This window comes from Aethalodelphis obliquidens, unplaced genomic scaffold, assembly GCF_003676395.1.
Source record: "Aethalodelphis obliquidens isolate GAN/ISIS:26980383/991018 unplaced genomic scaffold, ASM367639v1 scaffold123, whole genome shotgun sequence".
Classification (NCBI taxonomy): Eukaryota; Metazoa; Chordata; class Mammalia; order Artiodactyla; family Delphinidae; genus Aethalodelphis; species Aethalodelphis obliquidens.
In genome coordinates, this window is record NW_020838067.1 from 589,812 (window position 1) to 611,244 (window position 21,433).

General features: G+C 68.0%; 1 protein-coding gene across 3 annotated transcripts in view; it reads left to right on the forward strand.

The window, feature by feature from the left end:
- Nucleotides 1-21,204, forward strand: part of PLXNA1 (plexin A1) — a 45,046-nt gene extending 23,842 nt beyond the window's left edge. For 2 of the 3 annotated variants that reach the window (XM_027098454.1, XM_027098453.1), the window contains 23 exons: nucleotides 122-322; nucleotides 1,932-2,028; nucleotides 2,097-2,290; nucleotides 2,370-2,521; nucleotides 2,620-2,740; nucleotides 2,971-3,107; nucleotides 4,342-4,509; nucleotides 4,848-4,941; nucleotides 5,106-5,345; nucleotides 5,432-5,575; nucleotides 5,764-5,998; nucleotides 8,195-8,337; nucleotides 9,561-9,817; nucleotides 10,063-10,129; nucleotides 13,320-13,466; nucleotides 13,585-13,744; nucleotides 14,305-14,408; nucleotides 14,600-14,696; nucleotides 14,980-15,170; nucleotides 15,247-15,416; nucleotides 16,616-16,828; nucleotides 16,906-17,056; nucleotides 18,049-21,204. In XM_027098454.1, the coding sequence (XP_026954255.1) occupies nucleotides 122-322; nucleotides 1,932-2,028; nucleotides 2,097-2,290; nucleotides 2,370-2,521; nucleotides 2,620-2,740; nucleotides 2,971-3,107; nucleotides 4,342-4,509; nucleotides 4,848-4,941; nucleotides 5,106-5,345; nucleotides 5,432-5,575; nucleotides 5,764-5,998; nucleotides 8,195-8,337; nucleotides 9,561-9,817; nucleotides 10,063-10,129; nucleotides 13,320-13,466; nucleotides 13,585-13,744; nucleotides 14,305-14,408; nucleotides 14,600-14,696; nucleotides 14,980-15,170; nucleotides 15,247-15,416; nucleotides 16,616-16,828; nucleotides 16,906-17,056; nucleotides 18,049-18,144 (3,579 nt within the window). In that variant the 3' untranslated portion in view covers nucleotides 18,145-21,204. The remainder of the gene's footprint in view (nucleotides 1-121; nucleotides 323-1,931; nucleotides 2,029-2,096; nucleotides 2,291-2,369; nucleotides 2,522-2,619; nucleotides 2,741-2,970; nucleotides 3,108-4,341; nucleotides 4,510-4,847; nucleotides 4,942-5,105; nucleotides 5,346-5,431; nucleotides 5,576-5,763; nucleotides 5,999-8,194; nucleotides 8,338-9,560; nucleotides 9,818-10,062; nucleotides 10,130-13,319; nucleotides 13,467-13,584; nucleotides 13,745-14,304; nucleotides 14,409-14,599; nucleotides 14,697-14,979; nucleotides 15,171-15,246; nucleotides 15,417-16,615; nucleotides 16,829-16,905; nucleotides 17,057-18,048) is intronic. The other variant, XM_027098456.1, reaches the window with a different exon arrangement.
- The last annotated feature ends 229 nt before the right edge of the window (nucleotides 21,205-21,433 follow it).

A 21,433-nucleotide genomic window follows, 5' to 3' on the forward strand; every position in this document is an offset into this window, starting at 1 on the left:
CGACGTCCTCAGTGTGCCGGCGTGTAAAATGGGCGCAGGGCTCTTGTCTTGGAGGAGCTCGGGCTCCGCGCAGCCCGCCCGCCAGCCTCCACCCCGGCTCAGCTGAAGCCTTGTCCCCCAGGACTGCCCGCAGATCCTGCCCTCCACCCAGATCTACGTGCCGGTGGGTGTGGTGAAGCCCATCACCCTGGCCGCCCGGAACCTGCCGCAGCCGCAGTCGGGCCAGCGGGGCTATGAGTGCCTGTTCCACCTCCCGGGGGGCCCGGCCCGCGTCGCCGCCCTGCGCTTCAACAGCTCCAGCCTGCAGTGCCAGAACTCCTCGGTGGGTCTGTGTTTCTGCTTTAGCAGAAGGGCTGCGCGTAGTCGGGTCTGCCACGCCCTGTTCAGGGGGCACCTCTGGCCCCCAGGCTGTGCCAGCCCCTCAGCCGGCCCGGGTGAGCAGGCTGCAGGGGCCACGCCCAGAGCCACGCCAGCGTTTGGAGGGAGCGTGTCTCAGACGTGGCTCTGCGTGCCGTCTTGGGGACCTGGGTGAGGGGGCTGGGGTTGAGGGCGCGGGGGAGTGACCCTGGGGGCCGAGGTCAGGGTGACAGCACCGGTTCCTTTAAGGCATACTGTGTCCGGACACAGAAGCCGTGCACGGTGGCCGGTGCATTCCCCCGACCCAGACGTGCCAAGAGGAAGTCACCTTCGGAGCCTCAAATCTGATTCGTTCCACGAATTAGGGATGGTGGTCTTTGCAGGGCCAGAACCTCCTGGTGGGCGAGGGGAGAGGGCCCAGTTGGTGGTCCTGAGGCCGGCTTGTGTCTCGCTCGCCCGGCTCGCCCCGTGACTGCCAGCAGGCCTCAGTCTGCCTATCTGTCCAGGAGAGCAGTGGGTTTCCCGGGGCTAGCCAAGGCCCTGAGTGGGGAGTGGGTACCTCTGGGCCACCTGCAAGGCCCCCAGAACCCTGGGGAGGGGCATAAAATTAGAGGTCAGGCTCCATTCCAGAGGCAGTGGACCCTTGGCCCACCAGCTCTGTGCTGGCGGGGGGGCTGGGGTCCAGCGGTCGCCACAGTCTCCCAGCACAGGTCGGCCCCTTGGCCGGGCCCGAGGCTCCCCGAGCCTGCCGGCCTGTCCAGTCCTGCCTCCTCTCTGCTGCACCCTCCGCCTGCGCCTCACTCTGGCTCCCCTGGCCTGACTGCCTGCACCCTCTCCTTCCTTTCTGCGCGTCCCCGAGGCCAGCTGTCTCTCGGTTTCTCCCCCATCCCCGAGCCTCTGTCACCTCTGTCCCTGTGCCCCCGCCCCCCCCCCAGGCCCACATTTATCTTTCTTGCAGCCCTTGTGTAAAGGGAAAAGGGAGCGTTAGAGAGTTTGATAGGATCCAATTACATTCCTGCAGATAAGATGATGATGAATTGCCCTGGGGTGGAGCGCAAGTCTTCAACTGCAGAAAGTGGGACACAGCTGGGCGTCCGGGCCTGGGCTCTCCGGGGAGGGCTGAGACCCTGAGCCCAGCCCAGCCTGGGGTCGGGGGTGCCAGGGCACAGGGGACACACGTCTCACACCTCAGGGCAGTCCCGGAGGAGGGCTCGTTGAGCCCGTTTGGAGACGAAGCCGAGGTTCACAGAGCAACCCTGACGTGTGTCCAAGGGGTACGGGGAGTCCTGGCTTCCTGGCGGGGGCTCACCCTGGAGGCTGTGCCCCTGTAGCCGCTGGAGGTTGAGGGCCGTGGCCGTCCTTGTGCAGAGGGGGACCTGGGTGGAGCCCCCTCCGCGGGCCCGCAGGTGGGCAGCGCTGTGGGGAGCCTGCCTCCAGACTGGCCCCCAGACCCCGCCCTGCTGAGCCCGGGCCCCCAGCGGCCAGTGCCGCAGGTGGCCACAAGGGACACACAGGCCCTGGGCAGCGGCCCGGGCTCGGCCCGTGTGGCCTGACCACTTCTCCTGCCGCCGCAGTACTCCTACGAGGGCAACGACGTCAGTGACCTGCCCGTGAACCTGTCTGTGGTGTGGAACGGCCACTTCGTCATCGACAACCCGCAGAACATCCAGGGTAAGCTGGGTGGGGCGGCTGGGGGGCGGGGCCGAGGGTGGCCGCTGACGCCCAGCCCCTCCCTGCAGCCCACCTGTACAAGTGCCCGGCCCTGCGGGAGAGCTGCGGTCTCTGCCTCAAGGCCGACCCTCGCTTCGAGTGTGGCTGGTGTGTGGCGGAGCGCCGCTGTTCCCTGCGCCCCCACTGCCCCGCGGACTCGCCCGCCGCCTGGATGCACGCCCGCCACGGCAGCAGCCGCTGCGCCGACCCCAAGATCCTCAAGGTGGGCAGGCTACCGGGCCTGGGGGGCGTCGGGGGGCGCTCCGAGCGCCCGGCCCGCATCCCAGCCTCTGCCTCCACAGCTGTCCCCTGAGACGGGCCCGCGGCAGGGAGGCACGCGGCTCACCATCACGGGCGAGAACCTGGGGTTGCGCTTTGAGGACGTGCGGCTGGGCGTGCGCGTGGGCAAGGTGCTGTGCAGCCCCGTGGAAAGCGAGTACATCAGCGCCGAGCAGTGAGTGCGGCGGGGGGGCGGGGGTGGGGGGGGGGGGGGGGGGTGGGGGCTGGCGGTGGCCTGGCGCCCACGGCTGCTGAGGCCCCCTGTGCCCGCAGGATCGTCTGCGAGATCGGGGACGCCAGTGCGCTGCGGGCCCACGATGCCTTGGTGGAGGTGTGCGTGCGGGACTGCTCCCCCCATTACCGCGCCCTGTCGCCCAAGCGCTTCACCTTTGTGGTAAGCCCGCCCGCCTGGCCCTGAGGGCTCGCTTGTGGGGCTGGCCCGGGCCACGGGCAGCCTGGAGTGATGGGCCCCGCCCCCTCCCCCCTCGCCCCCAAGCCTGATGCCGCCCCTTGCGCCGTGGCCCCGCCCATGGGCGGTGTCTCACACCCAGTGAGCGCGGGCCTGGGCCTGGCTGGAGATGCCGGCGCTTCCCTGGGGCTCCAGCAGGTCCCTTCTCCCCCTAGACGCCGACCTTCTACCGTGTGAGCCCTGCGCGCGGGCCCCTTTCGGGGGGCACCTGGATCGGCATCGAGGGTAGCCACCTGAACGCAGGCAGCGATGTGGCTGTGTCTGTCGGCGGCCGGCCCTGCTCATTCTCCTGGTACGGGGTGTGGACGGACGGGCAGTGGGGACCCCAGGCACAGGCTGCCTTCCCCTTGTGGTCATGGGTTCAGATGGCTGGTGCCCCCTCCCATTGCCTGGGAAGCTGGAGGGCTGTGGAGAGCTGGGCTAGGGTGATCACTATGGAAACCTAGAGGCGGAGAAGGTTACTATGGAGACAGACAGGCTACCCCCGGAGCGGGGAGGGCGGGGTGGTGGGTGGGGCCTGGGTCTGAGGGGCGGGCACAGCCGCTCTGTCCTGGGTTTTGGGGGAGTCCTGTGGAACGTGAGAAGGGCGTTTAGAAAAATTCTTAAGAGGGAAAGAGGAAAACTTGACAAAGGCTCGGAGCCCTGAAGTGGATAATTTTAGATTAGGGATGATAATGGAGCGGGCCTTTAAATATTTTCCTGCGGTAATTACCTGTTATCAGACTAATTATTGGTGTTTGCAGCCTGCTGTGCGCGGGCCTGGCGGCTGTGGTGAAGGCAATGAGGGGATGGGGCAGGTGCCGGCGGTGACTGGCCGCTGCCCTGGGGGGGACCCAGCGCCCCCAGCCCCGCCAGCTCGTTTCATCCACTCACGGCCCAGGCCCACGATTAGCCTGTTTTCAGATCAGGGATGATGGGGGCGGGGGGTGCGTGTGTCGTGTGCGTCCCTCCGCGGAGCGGCAGTTGGCGCTGAGCGCGGTACTCCAGCCCTCCCAGGACATTGAAGCCGTGGGCCCCGCCCGTGGAGGAGCCCCGCCCGTGGAGGGGCCCTGCGGCTGCCCGGGTGACTGATGGGGCCGCTGCGGGGCTGCTGTGAGGCCCGCGAGCCCTTTCCCGCCCCGCAGGCCTGCTCTCGGCACCCGTGGGCCAGGCTCTCGCAAGCTGGGGCGCGGGCAGGCTTGCCGGTTGACGCTGCCGAGGAGGCGGAGCTGGGGGTGGGGCCACCTGGACAGCAAGCTGGTGAGGCAGGACCCGCCCCTCAGCCCCGCTGAGCCTAGGACAGCCTCCCGCCCACGCAGGGCAGCATGGGGGAGAGGGCCAGGCTGCGGCCCAGGTAGGCACAGACAGCACCCGGCCCCTCGCAGGGGCTGACGGGAAGGGGCCCCGCCTGGAGACAGGCCCGCCGTGGCCTGTGCCATAGGTAGGCAGATGCAGCGGGCGGGCTGGTGACTCGCGCTCAGCCTGTTGGTGGTGGAGCCTGGACGCTCGGTGGCCTCGGAGGTGAGCTCCAGCACCTGCGTCCTCAGGAGGAATTCCCGGGAGATCCGATGCCTGACGCCCCCCGGGCAGAGCCCCGGCAGTGCCCCCATTGTCATCAACATCAACCGCGCTCAGCTCACCAACCCCGAGGTCAAATATAACTACACCGAGGACCCCACCATCCTGAGGATCGACCCCGAGTGGAGCATCAACAGGTGGGAGCCCGCCTGGGCCCCCGTCCTGCCCGCCCTGAACCCCACGACCCCCATCCGAGGTTTCCTGAGCCCCCCCCAACCCCGTCCCCCCCCCCCCGCGCCCCCCCCCCCCTCCCCGACCCCCCCAAACCCCCCCCCGGGGGGGGGGGCCCCGCCCCGGCCCCCCCCCCCCCCCCCCCCCCCCCGTGGCCCTGCCGCCAAACGTGGTGCTGAGAGACTAACCCGCTCGCTGTCTTGCAGCGAGCCGGGTGGTGTGTCTGGTCCCTCCCGTTTGTGCCGGGCCGGGGCAGAGGGCCCCGGAACTTCCACCCCTGACTTCCATCTCCCTCATCTCTTAGCGGAGGGACCCTGCTAACGGTCACGGGCACCAACCTGGCCACCGTCCGGGAACCCCGCATCCGGGCCAAGTACGGAGGCGTCGAGAGGGAGAATGTGAGTCCCCCTGGGCCCTGCCCCCGCAGCTCCTGCCATCCCAGCTGCACTTGGAGGCCCTGGGAGGGGTGGGGACCGTGTGCGGGTGTGGCCGCAGCCCCGCGGTGTCACAGCCTGGATTTGCACGGGTCAGCCAGCCCAGTGTCCCTGTCTTGCATCCCCAGAGCTGCCAGGTGTACAACGACACCACCATGGTGTGCCGGGCCCCGTCGGTGGACAACCCTGCCCGCAGCCCGCCCGAGCTGGGCGAGCGGCCAGACGAGCTGGGCTTCGTCATGGACGACGTCCGGGCCTTGCTGGTGCTCAACACCTCGACCTTCCTCTACTACCCGGACCCTGTGCTGGAGCCGCTCAGCCCCACCGGCCTCCTGGAGCTGAAGCCCAGCTCGCCCCTCATCCTCAAGGTGGGCTGCTCGGCGGGGCGGGGCTTGTGCGGGGGGCCGGCGCGGGGGGCCGGCGAAGCCCCCGCTCACTCCACGCTGCCCCGCAGGGCCGCAACCTCCTGCCACCCGCGCCCGGCAACTCTCGGCTCAACTACACGGTGCTCATCGGCTCCACTCCCTGCGCCCTCACCGTGTCAGAGACGCAGCTGCTCTGCGAGTCGCCCAACCTCACCGGGCAGCACAAGGTCACGGTGCGTCCACGGGTCCTGGCAGCTCCAGCCTCCTGGGCCCCACGTAGGGCAGCCCCGCTCTGAGCAAGCCCCAGACTTGCCTCCCACCCAGAGGGAGCCCCTCCCTGGTGCCCCGGCGGGCCTAGCGTCTGCCCTGGGTGCCCGCGCCCCCACCTCGCCGACCGTACCTGAGTGGCCTGCGCCCCCAGGTCCGGGCCGGCGGCTTCGAGTTCTCGCCGGGGGTGCTGCAGGTGTACTCGGACAGCCTGCTGACGCTGCCTGCCATCGTGGGCATCGGCGGGGGCGGGGGCCTCCTGCTGCTCGTCATCGTGGCCGTGCTCATCGCCTACAAGCGCAAGTCGCGGGACGCCGACCGCACCCTCAAGCGCCTGCAGCTGCAGATGGACAACCTGGAGTCCCGCGTGGCCCTCGAGTGCAAGGAAGGTGGGTGGGGGCCGCGGGGAGGGTGCGGGGTCGGGGGCGCCGGGGTGGGGGGCGGAGCTCGCTGGGCCGGGCTGGGGCCGGGGGCTGGGCAGGGGCCTGACTGGGCGCGATCACGGGGCATTGCTTGAAACGCAGGCTCTGTCCAGAGAGCCCCCTTTGCGTCCCAGCCTGTCCGTGGGACCCCAGATGGGCACACGGCGTTTCTGTGCCTCAGTCTCTTCTGTAGGACGGACGTACCACCAGCTGCAGGGACGCTGGGCCTGCCCGCTCCGGGCGGGGGGCCATTTCCCCAGGTGGTGTGGGCTGTGCTCGTCCACGTGCTGGCGCGGCTGGTTCCCTCTGGCAGCCGGTGGGGGGCACTGAGGGAGGGGCCCTGTCTTCAGCCTCCCTGTGCGCACCTAGACCCGGGCCCGGGCTGCCTCTGCCCGCGGGGTGCTTGCTCGGGCGTGTCTGTCTCACCCTGGGGTGCACGTGACGCAAACCAGCTCAGGCCACTTCGGCGGGGAGGCTTCACCGGGGTCTGGGGCCCAGCCAGGCCCTCACTCTGCTCCCAGGACCCCCTTCCTCTGCGGCTCCCCCTCCCCGTGGTGCTAGGATGGCCACGGGGACAGGCTCGGCATCCCCACACCTGGTCACATGCCCCCTTCCCCAAAGCCTGCTCCCCCGGGAGCTCCCGACTGAGAGGTGGACCCCAAGGGCAGGTGGGGGCGGCCCAGGGAGTGAGAAGGGCAGGGGCCGCAGGCGGCGTCGGAAATCTAAACGGTGGGCCGGCGGGTCGGCGGGAAGGGCCAGGATGGTGGCCTCCAGCTGGAACAGAGCTGTTCCCGGGGACCGATGTGTCCGGGAGACCAGTAGGCCCAGGGCTGGTCCCCGTGGAGCAGGTGCTGCCGTACTCGCCGGTGCTGAGTACTGGGGTCGCGGCTGCTGGGAGGCCAGCGGGTGGGCACTGAGTGGTGGGCACCCAGGCCGGGGCCGCGGGGGCCCTGGGGGTTCAGCTCCTGTGTGCCCGTGTGGGCTCCAGGCAGCAGCCTGCGCCCGTGCTGGTCTCTCTCGAGCCCGGCTGGCCTTTCTGGCTGGCGTGAGATGGGCCTCAGGGCCGGGTGTCCCCAGCCAGCTGGAGGCGGGGGCTCTAGTTGAGCCCCAGCTCACTTGTGCCTCTGGGAGCCCCGTCTGGGTCCAGGGCTGTCACGAGGGGTGAACAGGGCGGCGCGGGTGGTGCCTGGCGGTCTCTCGCGTGTCAGGAGCCGGGGTGGGGGAGGCCTTGAGTGTCCTGCAGGGTCTGTGAGTGAACGCTGGCAGCCCTGGGGCAGACGACCGCCAGCGTCCTGCCCGGGGATGAGGGCAGGGGGCTGGGCAGGGTCGGAAGCCTCGCCTGGGGGGCCTCGCGCCTAACAGGCCTCATTCTGGGTGGTCCCTAATCCACTGGCCTGGGGTGTCCGGTCTGCCCGGGACCCTGGCCCGTCTTAAGACAAAGGCCTGTGTCCCAGCACCCCCGCCCCCTCAGTCCCTGGCAGACTGCCGCCCTGAGGGGCTCCGGCACGTGTTGGGGGCTTGGGTGGGAGGCGGCGGCCTGGGCCTTCCTGGGACAAGGACAATCGTCTGCCTGTCCTGTCTGGACCGACCTGTGATGCCCGTGTCTGGCAACGTGTGTGCGGGCCCCCAGGGCCAGCCAGGTGGAGGTGACCAGACTCCAGGCAGCAGTGTGGGGCGGGGGGCAGAGGGCCGGCTCCTGACCAGACAGCGCATCCTTGGGCTGCCGCAGGGCTCACACCTCACGGCTCAGGAATGTTCTGAAAGCAGCGGGCGGGCGTGTCAGGGGCCCCTGGCCTGAGCCGGGAGGGCTTGCTTGTTGGCACGCAGGGCTCTGCCCCTTCCCAGCCGGCCTCATCCCCGCTCGTCTCCTGTGGCTGGAGCCAGGGGGCCACAGTTGCTCCGCCCCATCGGGACGTGGAGGCCCCTTCCAGCCCCATCCCGGCACCGCCTCTTTTCTCATCTTGGTGAATTCTGCAGCAGGTCGGGGGTGGAGGGCTCAGCCTCTGTGTCAGGACTGGGGAAACAGAGACACAGGAACTTGCTCAAGTTCACCCAGCTGGCGAGTGGCAGAGTCAGGGGCTGGCCCGACCCTGAGTGTGTTGGGGAGGGTGGGGGGTGCTGCGGGGGCCGGGGCAGCTGCCGTGACACCTCGTCTGGCCGCAGCCTTTGCGGAGCTGCAGACGGACATCCACGAGCTGACCAACGACCTGGACGGTGCCGGCATCCCGTTCCTTGACTACCGCACGTACGCCATGCGGGTCCTCTTCCCCGGCATCGAGGACCACCCAGTGCTCAAGGAGATGGAGGTGGGCTGCTGGCTGGGGTTCCAGAGGCGCTGCCTCTGCCTGCGGGCGCTCCTTGGGTGCTGGGGCGGCAGGGTCCTGGGGGCGGGCTCGAGACTGCTGGGAGGGGGGCCGGGTGTGGGGGGCCTCGCCCCAGCAAACCACCCTTAGCCTGGGCTCCCCAGGGCCCAGCCCTGTTTCGTTGGGCCCCTAGCCTACTGTGTACCACCTGCAGCTCGTCCGGCCTGGCTCCTGCGTGGGCCTGGGTGCCAAGCTTCACTGGGCCAGGGGGGCTGCTGCCATGAGTGTCGGGAGGTGCGGGCGCTCAGCTGGGCTCTGCGCGGCCGACGCGGCCCCCGAGCCTGCCGAGGGGAAGCCGCCTGGCACCCACGTCCTCCTGGGCTGCCCAGTAGCCGGCCAGACGCCCAGGGCCCCCAGCTCGGAACGGCTAGGGGCTCAGCGAGCCTGCTCTGTTGCGCTCTGTGGGGGGCGTGTGTGTCGCGTCCTGCACCCCGCGGATGTTGGGGAGCCAGCCCCCTCACGTGGCTGTGTTGGTGGGACATTCCCTCTCGAGCTGCACCTCAGCGGGCCTTCCTGTCGCGCTGGCTCGGGCCCAGGACGCCCTGGGCTGCTCACTGCCTGCTTGTTTGCTGGGGTGTCTGCCATGCTGGGGGTTCCCCATCCGCCATCAGGTGTCTCTCCCGGCGTTGCCGTCTGCCGGGCCGGTCTGACTGTTCTCTTAGCTGTGACGGTGTGTCCTCTCTGGTACCTGTCACCTGTCTTGCCTGGGCTGGGAGCCTCGTGTCATGCTATGACAAGCCTCGGGGCAGATAAGAGTGAGCGGGGACCTGGAACCAGCCGCGCCTGGCATTCCATCGGCCCTTTCCCATCTCAGTGCTGTGTGGCTGCAACACGCTGCTCCCCTCTCTGGACTTGAGTGTCCTCTGAAGGGGGAGGGTGGTTTCTGCATTGGTGCCAGCTGGGAGGGACTGTTGGGCACTCCTGGTGCCCGGTGGACGAGCTGGGCCACACAGAGGGTGGCTGGAGCAGGCCTCCGTTCTGCCCCCGCACGCTGCTGTGCCCCGGGCCTCTCCCTGCTGTGGCTTCTCACGCAGCTGCCAGGCCCCGTCCGTTCTGCTAGGACAGTTGCAGCTCAGGGACCCGCCCTTTGTACCGGGGCCTAGACGGGCCCTCGGCCAGCAGGGGCCAGTGCTCTCTGAGGTCTGAGCAGGCCCGCGGCCCCCCAGGTGCAGGCTAACGTGGAGAAGTCTCTGACCCTGTTCGGGCAGCTGCTGACCAAGAAGCACTTCCTGCTGACCTTCATCCGCACGCTGGAGGCCCAGCGCAGCTTCTCCATGCGGGACCGCGGCAACGTGGCCTCGCTCGTCATGACGGCCTTGCAGGGCGAGATGGAGTACGCCACGGGCGTGCTCAAGCAGCTGCTGTCCGACCTCATCGAGAAGAACCTGGAAAGCAAGAACCACCCGAAGTTGTTGCTGCGGCGGTGAGTCTGCGCCCTGTGCCTGCCCCCGCGGCAGCGTGCCCACCGGCGCAGCCCAGGCGCCGCCGCTGCAGTTCCGGGGACCCACTCCGGGGCTTGCCTCGTCTGGGACCCCTTGGCGCGAGGCGACACCTGCTCTGAGGCCGAGGCCTGACCTTTGGCCCCGGGGAGGGTGGGGTGGCGAGGTGGTGGTGTGGGCGGGCCTGGCGGTGGGACTGAGGCCACCCCTGCATGTGTTCTGTTCCCAGGACTGAGTCGGTGGCAGAGAAGATGCTGACCAACTGGTTCACCTTCCTTCTGTACAAATTCCTCAAGGTGGGTGGGCCGCGGGGGGGCCCAGGTGGGGGTGGGAGGCCAGGGGTGACTGGGGGGCTCTCAGCCGGGACACCAAGGGGCCAGGGCCTCGGCAGGACCCCCCCGGCTCGCGGCTGTCCCTTCGCTTCTTCCCTGCCCCTCCTGGAGGCCGTCCTGTCCTCACTCAGCCGCCGGGGTCCAACGTGGGTCCCGCAGCTGCACGTGACGGAGCTGGGGCGTGCGTCCAGGCTCCGGTGGGGCTCACGCAGTGCCCGTGGCCCAGACCTGAGGTCGGAGGGAGCTCCCGGGCAGGGGCGTGTGTGTGGGCCAGCCTGAGGAGGCGCCCGGGGGCGGTGGGTCCTGTTGGCCCTGCTGTGAGGAGGCGGGCAGCTGCCTGGGCCTCCACTGTTGTTGCCCAGACAGTTCCCTCTCGGGCTGGGAGAGCCCCGACCCCCAGACAGACCCTGGGGAGCCAGGCTGTTCTCAGAACGGGTACAGCCTGCAGGCCGGCTAGACGTGGGTCCAGGTGGACTTTGTCAGGGCCGTGAGCAGCTAGCTGGGTCGCCTGCATTTTAGAACTGGGAGGTCATCAGACCCAGATGTCTGTCTGGCTTCCCTTGAAAACCCCGAAGGCTTGGCAGCCGGGCCTGGTGCTCGCGTGGTGGCCCCTGGTTAGCGCTCCACGGTGGGTGAGGGAGCGGGCCGTGGAGCCTCGTGACGCAGGCGGCCTGGGTCTGCTCTCCGCGTGGCTCTGCAGGCTCCGCTCGCTGCAGTGCCCGAGGCGGGGTTGGCGGTGGGGCTTTCCGTCCTCCATGGAGGATATGCTGAGCCCAGCTGCTGCGGCGCAGAGTGCTCAGGACAGAGTCCTGGCTGGGCTGAGGGGCGCAGATGGGGAAAGGGGCGGGGTGTCCACAGGGGCGTGAAAGCGTGGATGGGGTGGTGAGATGTGAGCATGAGGAGGGGCAGGAGGTAGCCAGACGGGGACCAAAGGCCCTGAGGTGGGCGCGAGGTCCAGAGGGGAGGGGGTCAGGCTGGGTGGGGCTCGCCCGGTGGGTGGTGGCCCAGTGATGCCCAGAGTACGACGACGTTGTTGTCGTGTAGGACAGGTGGCAGTAACAGAGCTGTGCCTTTCCTGTAAAGCGCACCTGTTTGCAGACCGCGTGACTTGGTCACGTGCTCATTAAGTCGTCTCTGGGAACCTGGAGGAGGGGGTTCAGAGGAGGCCCGCTTTCTTTGAAAAAAGAAGTTTAAAAGAAATTTTTTTATGAGGATTTTTTTTAAGTCGTTGAATTTGTTACAGAATTGTTTCTGTTTTATGTTTTGGTTTTTTGGCCTTGGGGCATGTGGGATCTTAGCTCCCCGACCAGGGATCTAACCCGCACCCCCTGCACTGGAAGGTGAAGTCTTAACCACCGGACCGCCAGGGAAGTCCCAAGAGAATGTTGAACTTTTCTGTCATTTACAGCTCTCGTGGTACGCCGAGGAACGTTTTCTGTTAGTATAGGGTGTGAGGCAGGGATCTCACTCGATTTTCTTTCCCGACTGGAGAAGGCCTCGTTCTAACATTTATTGAACAGCCTGTCCTCGTGTCACCTTTTCACTTGGAGGCTCACTGGCAGTCTCTGCACATCTCTTCCGGCTGGGCCTGAGAGACACCGAGGTCCCCCTCCTCCCTGGGCAGGAAGTGGGCCCAGCAGGGAAGGGCTGGGTTCTGGGCCTTCTCAGTCTCAGAGCCTTTCTGCTCCCCGGTTCCTGCTTCCCGGCATCTGGGCGGGCCTGTGGGAGTGGGTCAGAGCCTGCCAGCCGGGCTGGGAGTGAACACCCTGCTCAGCCTGCGTGTTCTGTAAGGACGCTTGGCTTTTAAGGACCAGCTGCTTTAGCGGTAGATTGTCTGGGTTCGAATCCTGGCTTCTTGTGATTTGCTGTGTAACCTCACCCTCTGACCTCCCGAGGTGCCCCTTTTCTTCTGAGGGGAGTGAGTCTCGTGGCGTCTGCGGGGAGAGGCAGCTGTTAACGGCTGGGCCTCTGTCTTAGCTGATGTCATGCAGCCAAGTTTGCAGATGAAACGATTTCAGAGATGGGCGTGTTGCTGGAGGGTCTCCGGATGACCTGCGCTCACTGCCACTCCCTGGCAGCTGTCTCTTTAATCACCGCAGATGCTAACGAGCTGCCTGGAGCATCTGGTTCCGGGCAGAGCCACTCTTGGTGGGCCAGGGAGCAGGCCGGCAGCTGCCTGCCAGGGCCACACTCGCTCCCAGCTCCGTTGGGGGGGCCGAGACGCGAGGGGCCTGTGTCCGGCTGAGGTGGGGACTCAGCTGTGCAGGGCACGCAGCAGCTTGGTCACTGCAGTCGGGGCAGCCCTCTGGCGGGGGCGGGACGGGAGCCCTCCTTCCGCAGCTGTTCGTTAACGGTGTTTGTTGTCCAGCAGCGTCCGTAGGGCCCCCCACGCGCCCGCTCCGTGCTGGGCACTGGGGATGTAGCGGGAGGGGCCAGGCACGCCCTGGCTGCGGCAGGCAGCTTCCACTCCAGAGGGGAAATGGCAGGGAAGCAAATAAGACCATCGAAGAGGGCTGGCTCTGTGTGATGGCAGTGAGGGCCCGGGAGAGACTTTCTGACAAAGGGATGTCGGGTGGGGTCTGGAAGGGGCAGTGAAGACCTGAGGGGGAGAGTTCAGGTTGTAGGGGGAGCAGGTGCAAAGGCCCTGAGGTGGGGACATGCCCAGTGGCTGCAGTGGGGGCGGGAGGCGGCACGTGGTCGGAGATGGGCAGCGCAGACCTTCCCCAAGTGCCCGGACAGCCGCCCTGCCAGCCTCCTGCCCTGGGTTGGTGCGTTTGCACCTGTGAGTGCGTCGGCCACGTGCTCTGGAGGGAGGGGCGGCCCTCTCCTGCAGGCGAGTCCTAGCTGAGGGGGCCCCCCCATCTGATAGATGATGGTCACACCCGTTGTAGTCGCCTGGGCCGTGGGGGCGGCACCGGAGCCTGCGCCTCAACCACATGCAACACTGGCTGCTTTGGGCAGAGTGGCGCCGGGGCCGTGGTCCTGCCGAGGCCTGAACCGGGCGAGGCTTCAGCCGGGGTTGACTGGCCTTGGTCCTCCCCGCTTGGCCCCTTTGCTGAGGTCGTTTTCCGGGATTTTCATGCCCGTCTCCGCGTGGGGGGGCCGGGGCAGCGGCTGGGGCGGAGCCTGACGCCGCCCGCCCGCCCGCCCACAGGAGTGCGCTGGGGAGCCGCTCTTCCTGCTGTTCTGCGCCATCAAGCAGCAGATGGAGAAGGGCCCCATCGACGCCATCACGGGCGAGGCGCGCTACTCTCTGAGCGAGGACAAACTCATCCGCCAGCAGATCGACTACAAGACGCTGGTGAGCGCCGCCCACCCGCCAGGGAGGGGGAGGGGGCTGACTGGTGAGCGCCGCCCACCCGCCCTCCCCGCCCGCCAGGGAGGGGGAGGGGGCTGACGCCCTGCGCTCCCACCTGCAGACCCTGAACTGCGTGAACCCCGAGAACGAGAACGCGCCCGAGGTGCCGGTGAAGGGGCTGAACTGCGACACGGTGACGCAGGTCAAGGAGAAGCTGCTGGACGCCGTGTACAAGGGCGTGCCCTACTCCCAGCGGCCCAAGGCCGGGGACATGGACCTGGGTGAGCCCGGCAGGGGCTCTGTCGCGTCGTCCAAGCACTGGGCGCTGGCCCGGAGGGTTGGAGGGAAGGGGTGCGTGACCCAGGCTGGGTCTGTAGGCTGCTCCCCGGGGTGGTGGAAGCAGGGTGGCACTGAGAGGGCTGCGCCCCTGCTGGTGGGGGCAGGGGTGGGGTCCCCGTGTGCTCTAGGAAGCAGGTGGGCCCTTGGAGCTGGGTGGGGGCTCTCAAGATGGCTCACGAGCAGGGCGTGGGCAGGGGCACCTGCTAAGTGGGAAGGGCCTGGGGAGCAGAGCCGGGCTGGACTGGGCTGGTCCCTTGGTGGGTGAGGCTGGGGCCGCGATGGAGGGAGGCCTTGAGTGCCAGGCTAGGAGCTCCGGAAGGCTGGGCTGCCCAGGGTTGGGCGGGCGGGGGGCTGCCAGAGGGGCTGGGCTTCTGCTCTGGGCTGGGCCTGTCCCTCTGCTGCCCAGCCTTCACTCAGGGCCCCTGGGCCCCTGCCCCCTGGGCCTGTCTTGATGGAGGGAGCAAGGAGCAGGGCAGCACTCCAGCGTTCCCCTCCCCCGCAGAGTGGCGTCAGGGCCGCATGGCCCGCATCATCCTGCAGGATGAGGACGTCACCACCAAGATCGATAACGACTGGAAGAGGCTGAACACGCTGGCGCACTACCAGGTGACCCCCAACCTGCGGCCACGGCTCGGGCCCCTCTCTCCACGACGGGGCTCAGGGCTGGGGGCCGCGCTCCAGGAGGAGAGGGCACGGTCACATGTGGGGGTCTCCCAGGGTTGGGGGGCAGGCTGAGGCCCAGGTGAGAGACCAGCCGCGGGTGGTGGGTCACACATCACCCGGCCTCCTGCCCGTAGGTGACGGATGGGTCCTCGGTAGCCCTGGTGCCCAAGCAGACGTCTGCCTACAATATCTCCAACTCGTCCACCTTCACCAAGTCCCTCAGCAGATACGGTGAGCGCCGGCAGGGGCAGAGGGCCGGCGGGGGCAACGGGCAGACCACCGACCTGGACAGAATGCCGCTCTGGGCGCCGCTGCGGCAGCCTGGGACGGCTTGGTTACAGCCTGTCCCGGGGACCCTCGGCCTTTCCCCGGGCAGCACCGTCCCCAGAAACCCAGGGAGGTGGGGGCGGACGACCCCAGCTGTCGGTGGGGAGCTGAGGCTCACACAGGGAGCCGCCTGCCCAGCAACCTGGTGCCGGGCGGGACGCAGCAGCTGACGGCACGGTGCCCGCAGAGAGCATGCTGCGCACCGCCAGCAGCCCCGACAGCCTGCGCTCGCGCACGCCCATGATCACGCCCGACCTGGAGAGTGGCACCAAGCTGTGGCACCTGGTCAAGAACCACGACCACCTGGACCAGCGAGAGGGCGACCGGGGCAGCAAGATGGTCTCCGAGATCTACCTGACGCGGCTGCTGGCCACCAAGGTGGGCGGAGGGAGGGGGCCCGGGCGGGCCTCACGGGGCCGGGGCAGCCGCTGGAGCTGTGCGCCGCCCCCCACAGGGCACGCTGCAGAAGTTCGTGGACGACCTCTTCGAGACCATCTTCAGCACGGCGCACCGGGGCTCGGCCCTGCCGCTGGCCATCAAGTACATGTTCGACTTCCTGGACGAGCAGGCCGACCAGCACCAGATCCACGACGCGGACGTGCGCCACACCTGGAAGAGCAACTGGTACCGGCCTGGGGTGGGGGCGGGGCGGGGGCGGGGCCGAGGTACCCGCTGGAGCAGGAAGCCTGGGGCCTGGGGGCAGCCCGGCTCGGCTGGGGGCTGCAGTGCCAGGAGGCTGGTCCCTCTCCGTCTGGGCCTCTCTGACTCAGCCATCGGGGGCATCCGCTGACCCACCTGTGGGACCAGATGTGGGGGGGGGGTGTGGGTGTGCACACGTGTATCTGTGCGTGTCTCTGGGCGTGCGCGGCTGCGTGCAGGTGTGTAGGCTTCTGCGTGAGAAACGGGCTCAGTGGGACAGGCCCGTCCCATGCTGGCTACAGCGACGAGGGTGACAGTGACAGCAAACGCTCCTGGGGCTCTCAGTCCCGTCGCCCCCTCGCTGCCGGTCTGGCTTTTGCCTCCAGAGCTGCCCGGGTCCCTGGCAGGGCCTGCCTGGTCCTCACAAGCTTTGTGCCTCTGGCCTCTTCCTCCCCGTGACCCGACTCCTCCCTGTACACTGCTGCCCCCCCAGCCTGGGATGAGCCCAGGTCCTCTTCAAGCGAACCCACCCTGGGCCTCCAGCTCCACCTGCGCTGCCCGTGGCCCTTGAGGGGGTCCACCGGCCACCAAGGGAGGCAGTGTAGGTCAGCACTGTCCAGGGGACCTTTCTGGGATGGTAGAAAGTTCTGGGTTGGTGCCACGCACGTGGCCACGTGTGACTAGGGGTATCTGACGTAACTGGTGCAGTCGAGCCCCTGAATCTTTAACTTTATTTAAGTTTAAACAGTGACACGTGGCCAGAGGCTGTCGCTGGCCCAGCTGAGGGTGGTCGTAGAGGTGGCCTTCTGGTCGGGGTCAGCTGTAGTGGGGCTGCGTCTGCTGGCCCCCTTCCCGGTCTTGTCACCAAGACTCGAGGGGAGCCGGCCCAGCCGTGAGCAGGCACTCAGGCCTGGAGGACTGCAGCCGGGCACAGTGGGTGCCCAAGGGCGAGAGAGCCTGTGGGTGTGCACACCCTCCCTTGGGCCCGTGGGGAGGGGCTGGCCAGCAGGAGCAGCCCTCGCTCACTGCCCAGCTCTCTGGGCCTGTCTCCCCGGCTGCGTGGAAATCCACGGTCACCGTGAAGGCCAGAGCCGGGAGGACGGTGAGGCCACAGGTCAGCCCCCGCTCCCTGCCGGCCCGAGGGCCGCTGAGGCCCGTCCGACCGTGCGCCCGCCTGCCCGCAGCCTGCCCCTGCGCTTCTGGGTGAACGTGATCAAGAACCCGCAGTTCGTCTTCGACATCCACAAGAGCAGTATCACGGACGCCTGCCTGTCGGTGGTGGCCCAGACCTTCATGGACTCCTGCTCGACGTCCGAGCACAAGCTGGGCAAGGACTCGCCCTCCAACAAGCTGCTCTACGCCAAGGACATCCCCAACTACAAGAGCTGGGTGGAGAGGTGGGGGCGCAGGCCCGGGGCTGGGCGGGGGAGGGGCCGGGACCCAGCTCACACACCCGCCCGCCCGCCTGCCGCAGGTACTACGCGGACATCGCCAAGATGCCCGCCATCAGCGACCAGGACATGAGCGCGTACCTGGCTGAACAGTCGCGGCTGCATCTGAGCCAGTTCAACAGCATGAGTGCCCTGCACGAGATCTACTCCTACATCAGCAAGTACAAGGACGAGGTAAGCTCGCCAGCCTCACCGAGTGTGCTCCCGCCCCGGCCCGGGCTGCCTGATGGGTCTGGGCGTGTCTCCAGGGCAGGGCACGGGCCATCCTCGACCCTCGGCTCCCGATCTGCTTCTGGAGCCGGGCGCGTGCGGAGCTGGGCCTCCCTGAGACGTCAGGACAGACGACTGACTCGTGGGCTGCACTGGATGGACAGAGCGCAGGGCCGGAGGGGCAGGGCGGGCCTGGCCAGAGCCCAGGCCCTGAGGCCAGAGCAGGCCGGATGCAGAACGGCAGAGGCCGTGCGAGGCTGAATCAGAATGTCCTGGGAGGAGGGGGAGGCGGGGCCGTCGCCGGGTGTGCAGGCTGTAGGGTCTTGGGCTGCTCCCGAGGGAGACGGCCTTTGGGGTTCAGAGACGGAGCCTGACTGCTAGGTGCGGGGAGCGGGGGAGCAGGGGCTGTGGCCGGGCTGCCCGGCTGCAGGGACCACGTCAGGAGCTGGAGGGCTCAGGCGCCAGCTCCAACTTTTGTGTGGGTTTGAGAGGATGGGGCGGTGAGCGCAGGAGGCCTGGCGGCAGGTCAGAGCATGGGGGTGGCGGGCTGCGGTTCTTCCCGAGGGGCTGTGCTATGAGGGGTGCAGAGACGCGGGGCGATGGGGCTGTGGAGGGAGACGGCAGCTCGGCCACGTGCTGGGGGCTGACTGGCCGCCGCGGGAGACGGGTGTGAGCACAGAGCCCAGCAGGACCCGCGGGTGCAGGGGGCAGGCCCTGGGGCTTGGGGGCCTGGAGGGCCGGCAGGGACCTGAGCCCTGTTCGGGTGGTTTTGGGGGATGAGGGGCGGATGGGGACCCCGGGGTCGCGGGGTCTGGGGGTCCCGGCTCCAGGCCCAGGTCCCTCAGCTGAGAGTGGGTGGGACAAAGTGGCCTCAGCCTGGAGCCCACTCTGGACACAGCCAATGTGTGCTACCCCGAGCCCCGGACAGGCCTGATGCCCCCCTCCCACCTCCACAGATCCTGACGGCCCTGGAGAAGGACGAGCAGGCACGGCGGCAGCGGCTCCGGAGCAAGTTGGAGCAGGTGGTGGACACCATGGCCCTGAGCAGCTGAGCCATCGGCCATGACTGCCTGGCCAGCAGGAGAGTGAGAGGGCCCTCGGGGGCGGCCCTGTGCAGCAGCCGGAGCTGGGAGGTCCACGGAGGCAGCCTCGCCCCAACCATACCAGGTGCCCTGCGCTGGGGGCCGGGTGTGCAGTCCTGGCCCCCCTCGCCGCCCCTGTCCCCTTCCCGCCTGCGGGGGTCCCGGTTCTTAATTGGTGTTGGTGAGACGGTGCCCTGCAGCACCTTCCACGCCCAGAGCTGCTCGCCGTGGGGCTGGGGAACCCAGGTGTGGCCGGGGGCCTTCTCAGGACAGTGGGTGACTGCTGCTGAGGCCCCGGGGGTGAGGCAGGAGTTCTCCTATAGGGAGAGGTTGGGCTGCCGAGGCCAGGAGGGCCAGGCCCAGGGGCTGGGAGGGGGTCAGCTGTGCCCGGCTCCCTAGGCAGAGTCTGAGGGCTGGGGCGTGGCTGGCGGCCGGGCGGGGAGGCTGAATGCCCAGGGCCCAGCCACAGCGAGCTGAAGTCGGTCCAGGCGTCACCACCCACCTGCCACGTTCCGGCAACACCACACGCACCAGTGCACCGCCGCCACCATCCTCCGATTCACCGCGTGCTCTCCGCGGCCGAGGCCAGAGCGCCACGTCGACCTCGCCCAGAGAGAGGCCCCCGGCTCTCTCCCATGGAGGGGCTGCAGGACGGCTCCACGCGGGGCCCAAGTGACTTCCAGAAGGACTCGGATCCCGTTCCGTCCTCAGGGCTGTTCCTCTGGGAGCCGCTGGGGCCTGGGGCTCCGGGTCATGCGTGCACGTTCCCTTATTTATTCCCCCCACCGCGCCCGCCCCCGTCCCGGCCTGAGCTCTCGTCTGTGGAGGTCCCGGGAGCAGCCCCGAGCACCCTCCTCCCCCTCCCCGGCCCCCACCCGCCTCCCAGCGGCGTCAGTCTGGCCCCTCAGCAGCGTGCTGGTCCCTCGGAGTGGAGGGATATCTGGGGGCTGTTGCTCGTCTTTTAGGGGAGCAAGGGGGTCCTGCTGTGCTCTGCTTGGGCAGCGGGGCCACGGGGGCCTCGGACCACACCCCCTGGCCTGGCCGGGAGCAGGACGCAGTGACCGGGGGGCCTGCAGAGCCGGTCTGCCCGTCCTGCTCTCAGCGAGCAAAACAGCGCGTTTTTAATTAAAAAATCTGTACATATATATCCATATATATATATACATATATATGTGGTTCTAGCCTGTCTCCAGCCCCAGTGGGGTCCTGTATAGTTACCTGGAGGAGGAGAAATTTTACACTTTAGAATAAGAGAATTAAGGTAGCGGGAAAGCAATACCAAATGGTCGTGGAGAACGTGGCCAGAGCTTCCCCGCTGCAGCACCCCCGAGGCCTCCGCCCTCGACCTGCGGGTCGTCCTGTTTTCGTTTTGACGTGAGAAGGAGAGGACTTCTCGGGCCGAGAGCTTCCCGGACGCGGGCCGTGGATTCCTGCATGACTGTGCTAGCGTTTAGTCTGACTTGATCTTTTTAAAACTGCAAGTGTTGAATACTAGAGGTGGTTAGGCCCTTTTTTCATGTTTTCTAATTAATCAGTCACTTGTGAAGGCAGTGGCCTGTTCCCTTTTCAATTCACTTTTTCGACGGTACTACAGATTCCCGCGGACTTTAAGGGACAGTTAGCTGTGGCCGGCCCCACGCCCCCGGCCGCCCGTCTTGGGTACCCCCCCCAAGCCGCGTGAGCCAGACCGCACACCTCCGTCAGCTGAGGAGCTGCTCCCTCGCGGGAGGAGGGGTGAAATCCGCCCCCTCCTGACTCAGGAAGCTCCTGGAACCGGGGTGCAGGGGGCCCTGGGCCCCGTGGGCACTGAGCAGGGCTCGGGCCCCCCGCGTGGCGGGTGTCCAGCAGGAGCTCAGGCCGGGCGGGCGCTGGCCGGGGCCGGGTTCCGTCCGGGTGCGGGTCTCGCTCCCCCCGAGTCTTCCCTGAAACTGCTTCTGATCGAAGCCCCCGTTCTTCCAGCCCCGCTCGGGTCAGGGGGCTCCTGGGCCGCTGCGCCGCCGTCTTCAGAATCCAGTCCCAGCCCCCCTTCCTCGGGCCTCCCCGCCCCCGTGCTTGCCCCACGGGCGGCGGGCTGGGCGGTGGTGACGCAGGAGGGGAGCCGGCCCTGCGGGCGCGAGGCCTCATGGAGTGCGTGCGCAAGCACTTTAGCGCTGTCTGTTTACACACGAGCCGATCGCTGACCTACGCCTGCAGCCCACCCCGCAGCACGGCCGCACCTTCCTCTCCCGGGGCTGGACTCGGGCCAAGTCCTCCTCCTGGCTCGTCTCCAGGGTCCTGCTGGCTCCATGGCGCCTTCGGCACTGGGCCCAGGCACCTGCCGCCACATCCCCGTCCTCCTGCCGGGCACTCGGACCCCAAGCTCCGGCTCTGGCCTGAGGGTGGCTGGAGTGTGGCATGGGAGCGCTGCTCTGTGCAGGTGGGTGGCCCCCAAGGCCCCTCTGCAGCCCCAGGGCCGGGGCTCTGGACTGTGGTGTGGGGCGGTGTGCCAGGATGCCTGCCCGCCCCAACACTGCTGCTACTGCCCGCCGCCCCGGGCCCCCTCCCGCCCTCGCTCACACGCGTCTCAGGAGCGCCAGGGACAGCTCGGCCTCGGTCGGGAGCCTGGCCTCTCCATATACCTCGAGCTTGCCCGCACTCCCCGACCCGGGCCCCAGGCCCCAGGCCCACGGGAGAGGTCCCCCCGCCCTCCCCGCTTTGCCCTTGCTGAGCGAGCCCCGCCTGGCTCTGCCGCCAGTGCTGGAGCTGAGGGCTCATGCCGTTGGTGCTACACAAGCTAGAATAGATATATTTAGAGAGAGAGAGATATTTTTAAGACGAAGCCCACGATTAGCTGTCCTTTGACGCCGCAAACCCCACCCAAAAGAAGAGCGATCGCTCGGCAGCCTGAGCGGCCCCTCTGCCGCTGCCTCTCCCGGGGGCGGCGTGGCTCGCAGGCTGTGTAAATACACGGCCGTTTCCTAGTTTACTGTCTCAGATTTAGTACTTGTAAAGACACACACATTAAGGAGAGAATAAACATTTTTGCTAAAACTCGTGGCTCTGGGCTCTCCTTACTCAGGGGTGGGGGAGGGGGAGGGTCCTGGGCTGGGGCCACGCGGCCAGCAGAGGTGCAGGCACAGCCGCCCCCCGCCACCTCGGCGGCAGCATTGCCCGAGATGCCGGGACTCCTGGCCTCAGGGCGTGGCCAGTGCAGCAGGGCCTCCCCAGGACCTGGCATCACAGAGCTCCTGTGCTCCGGGCCCCTGGACCACCGGGGAAC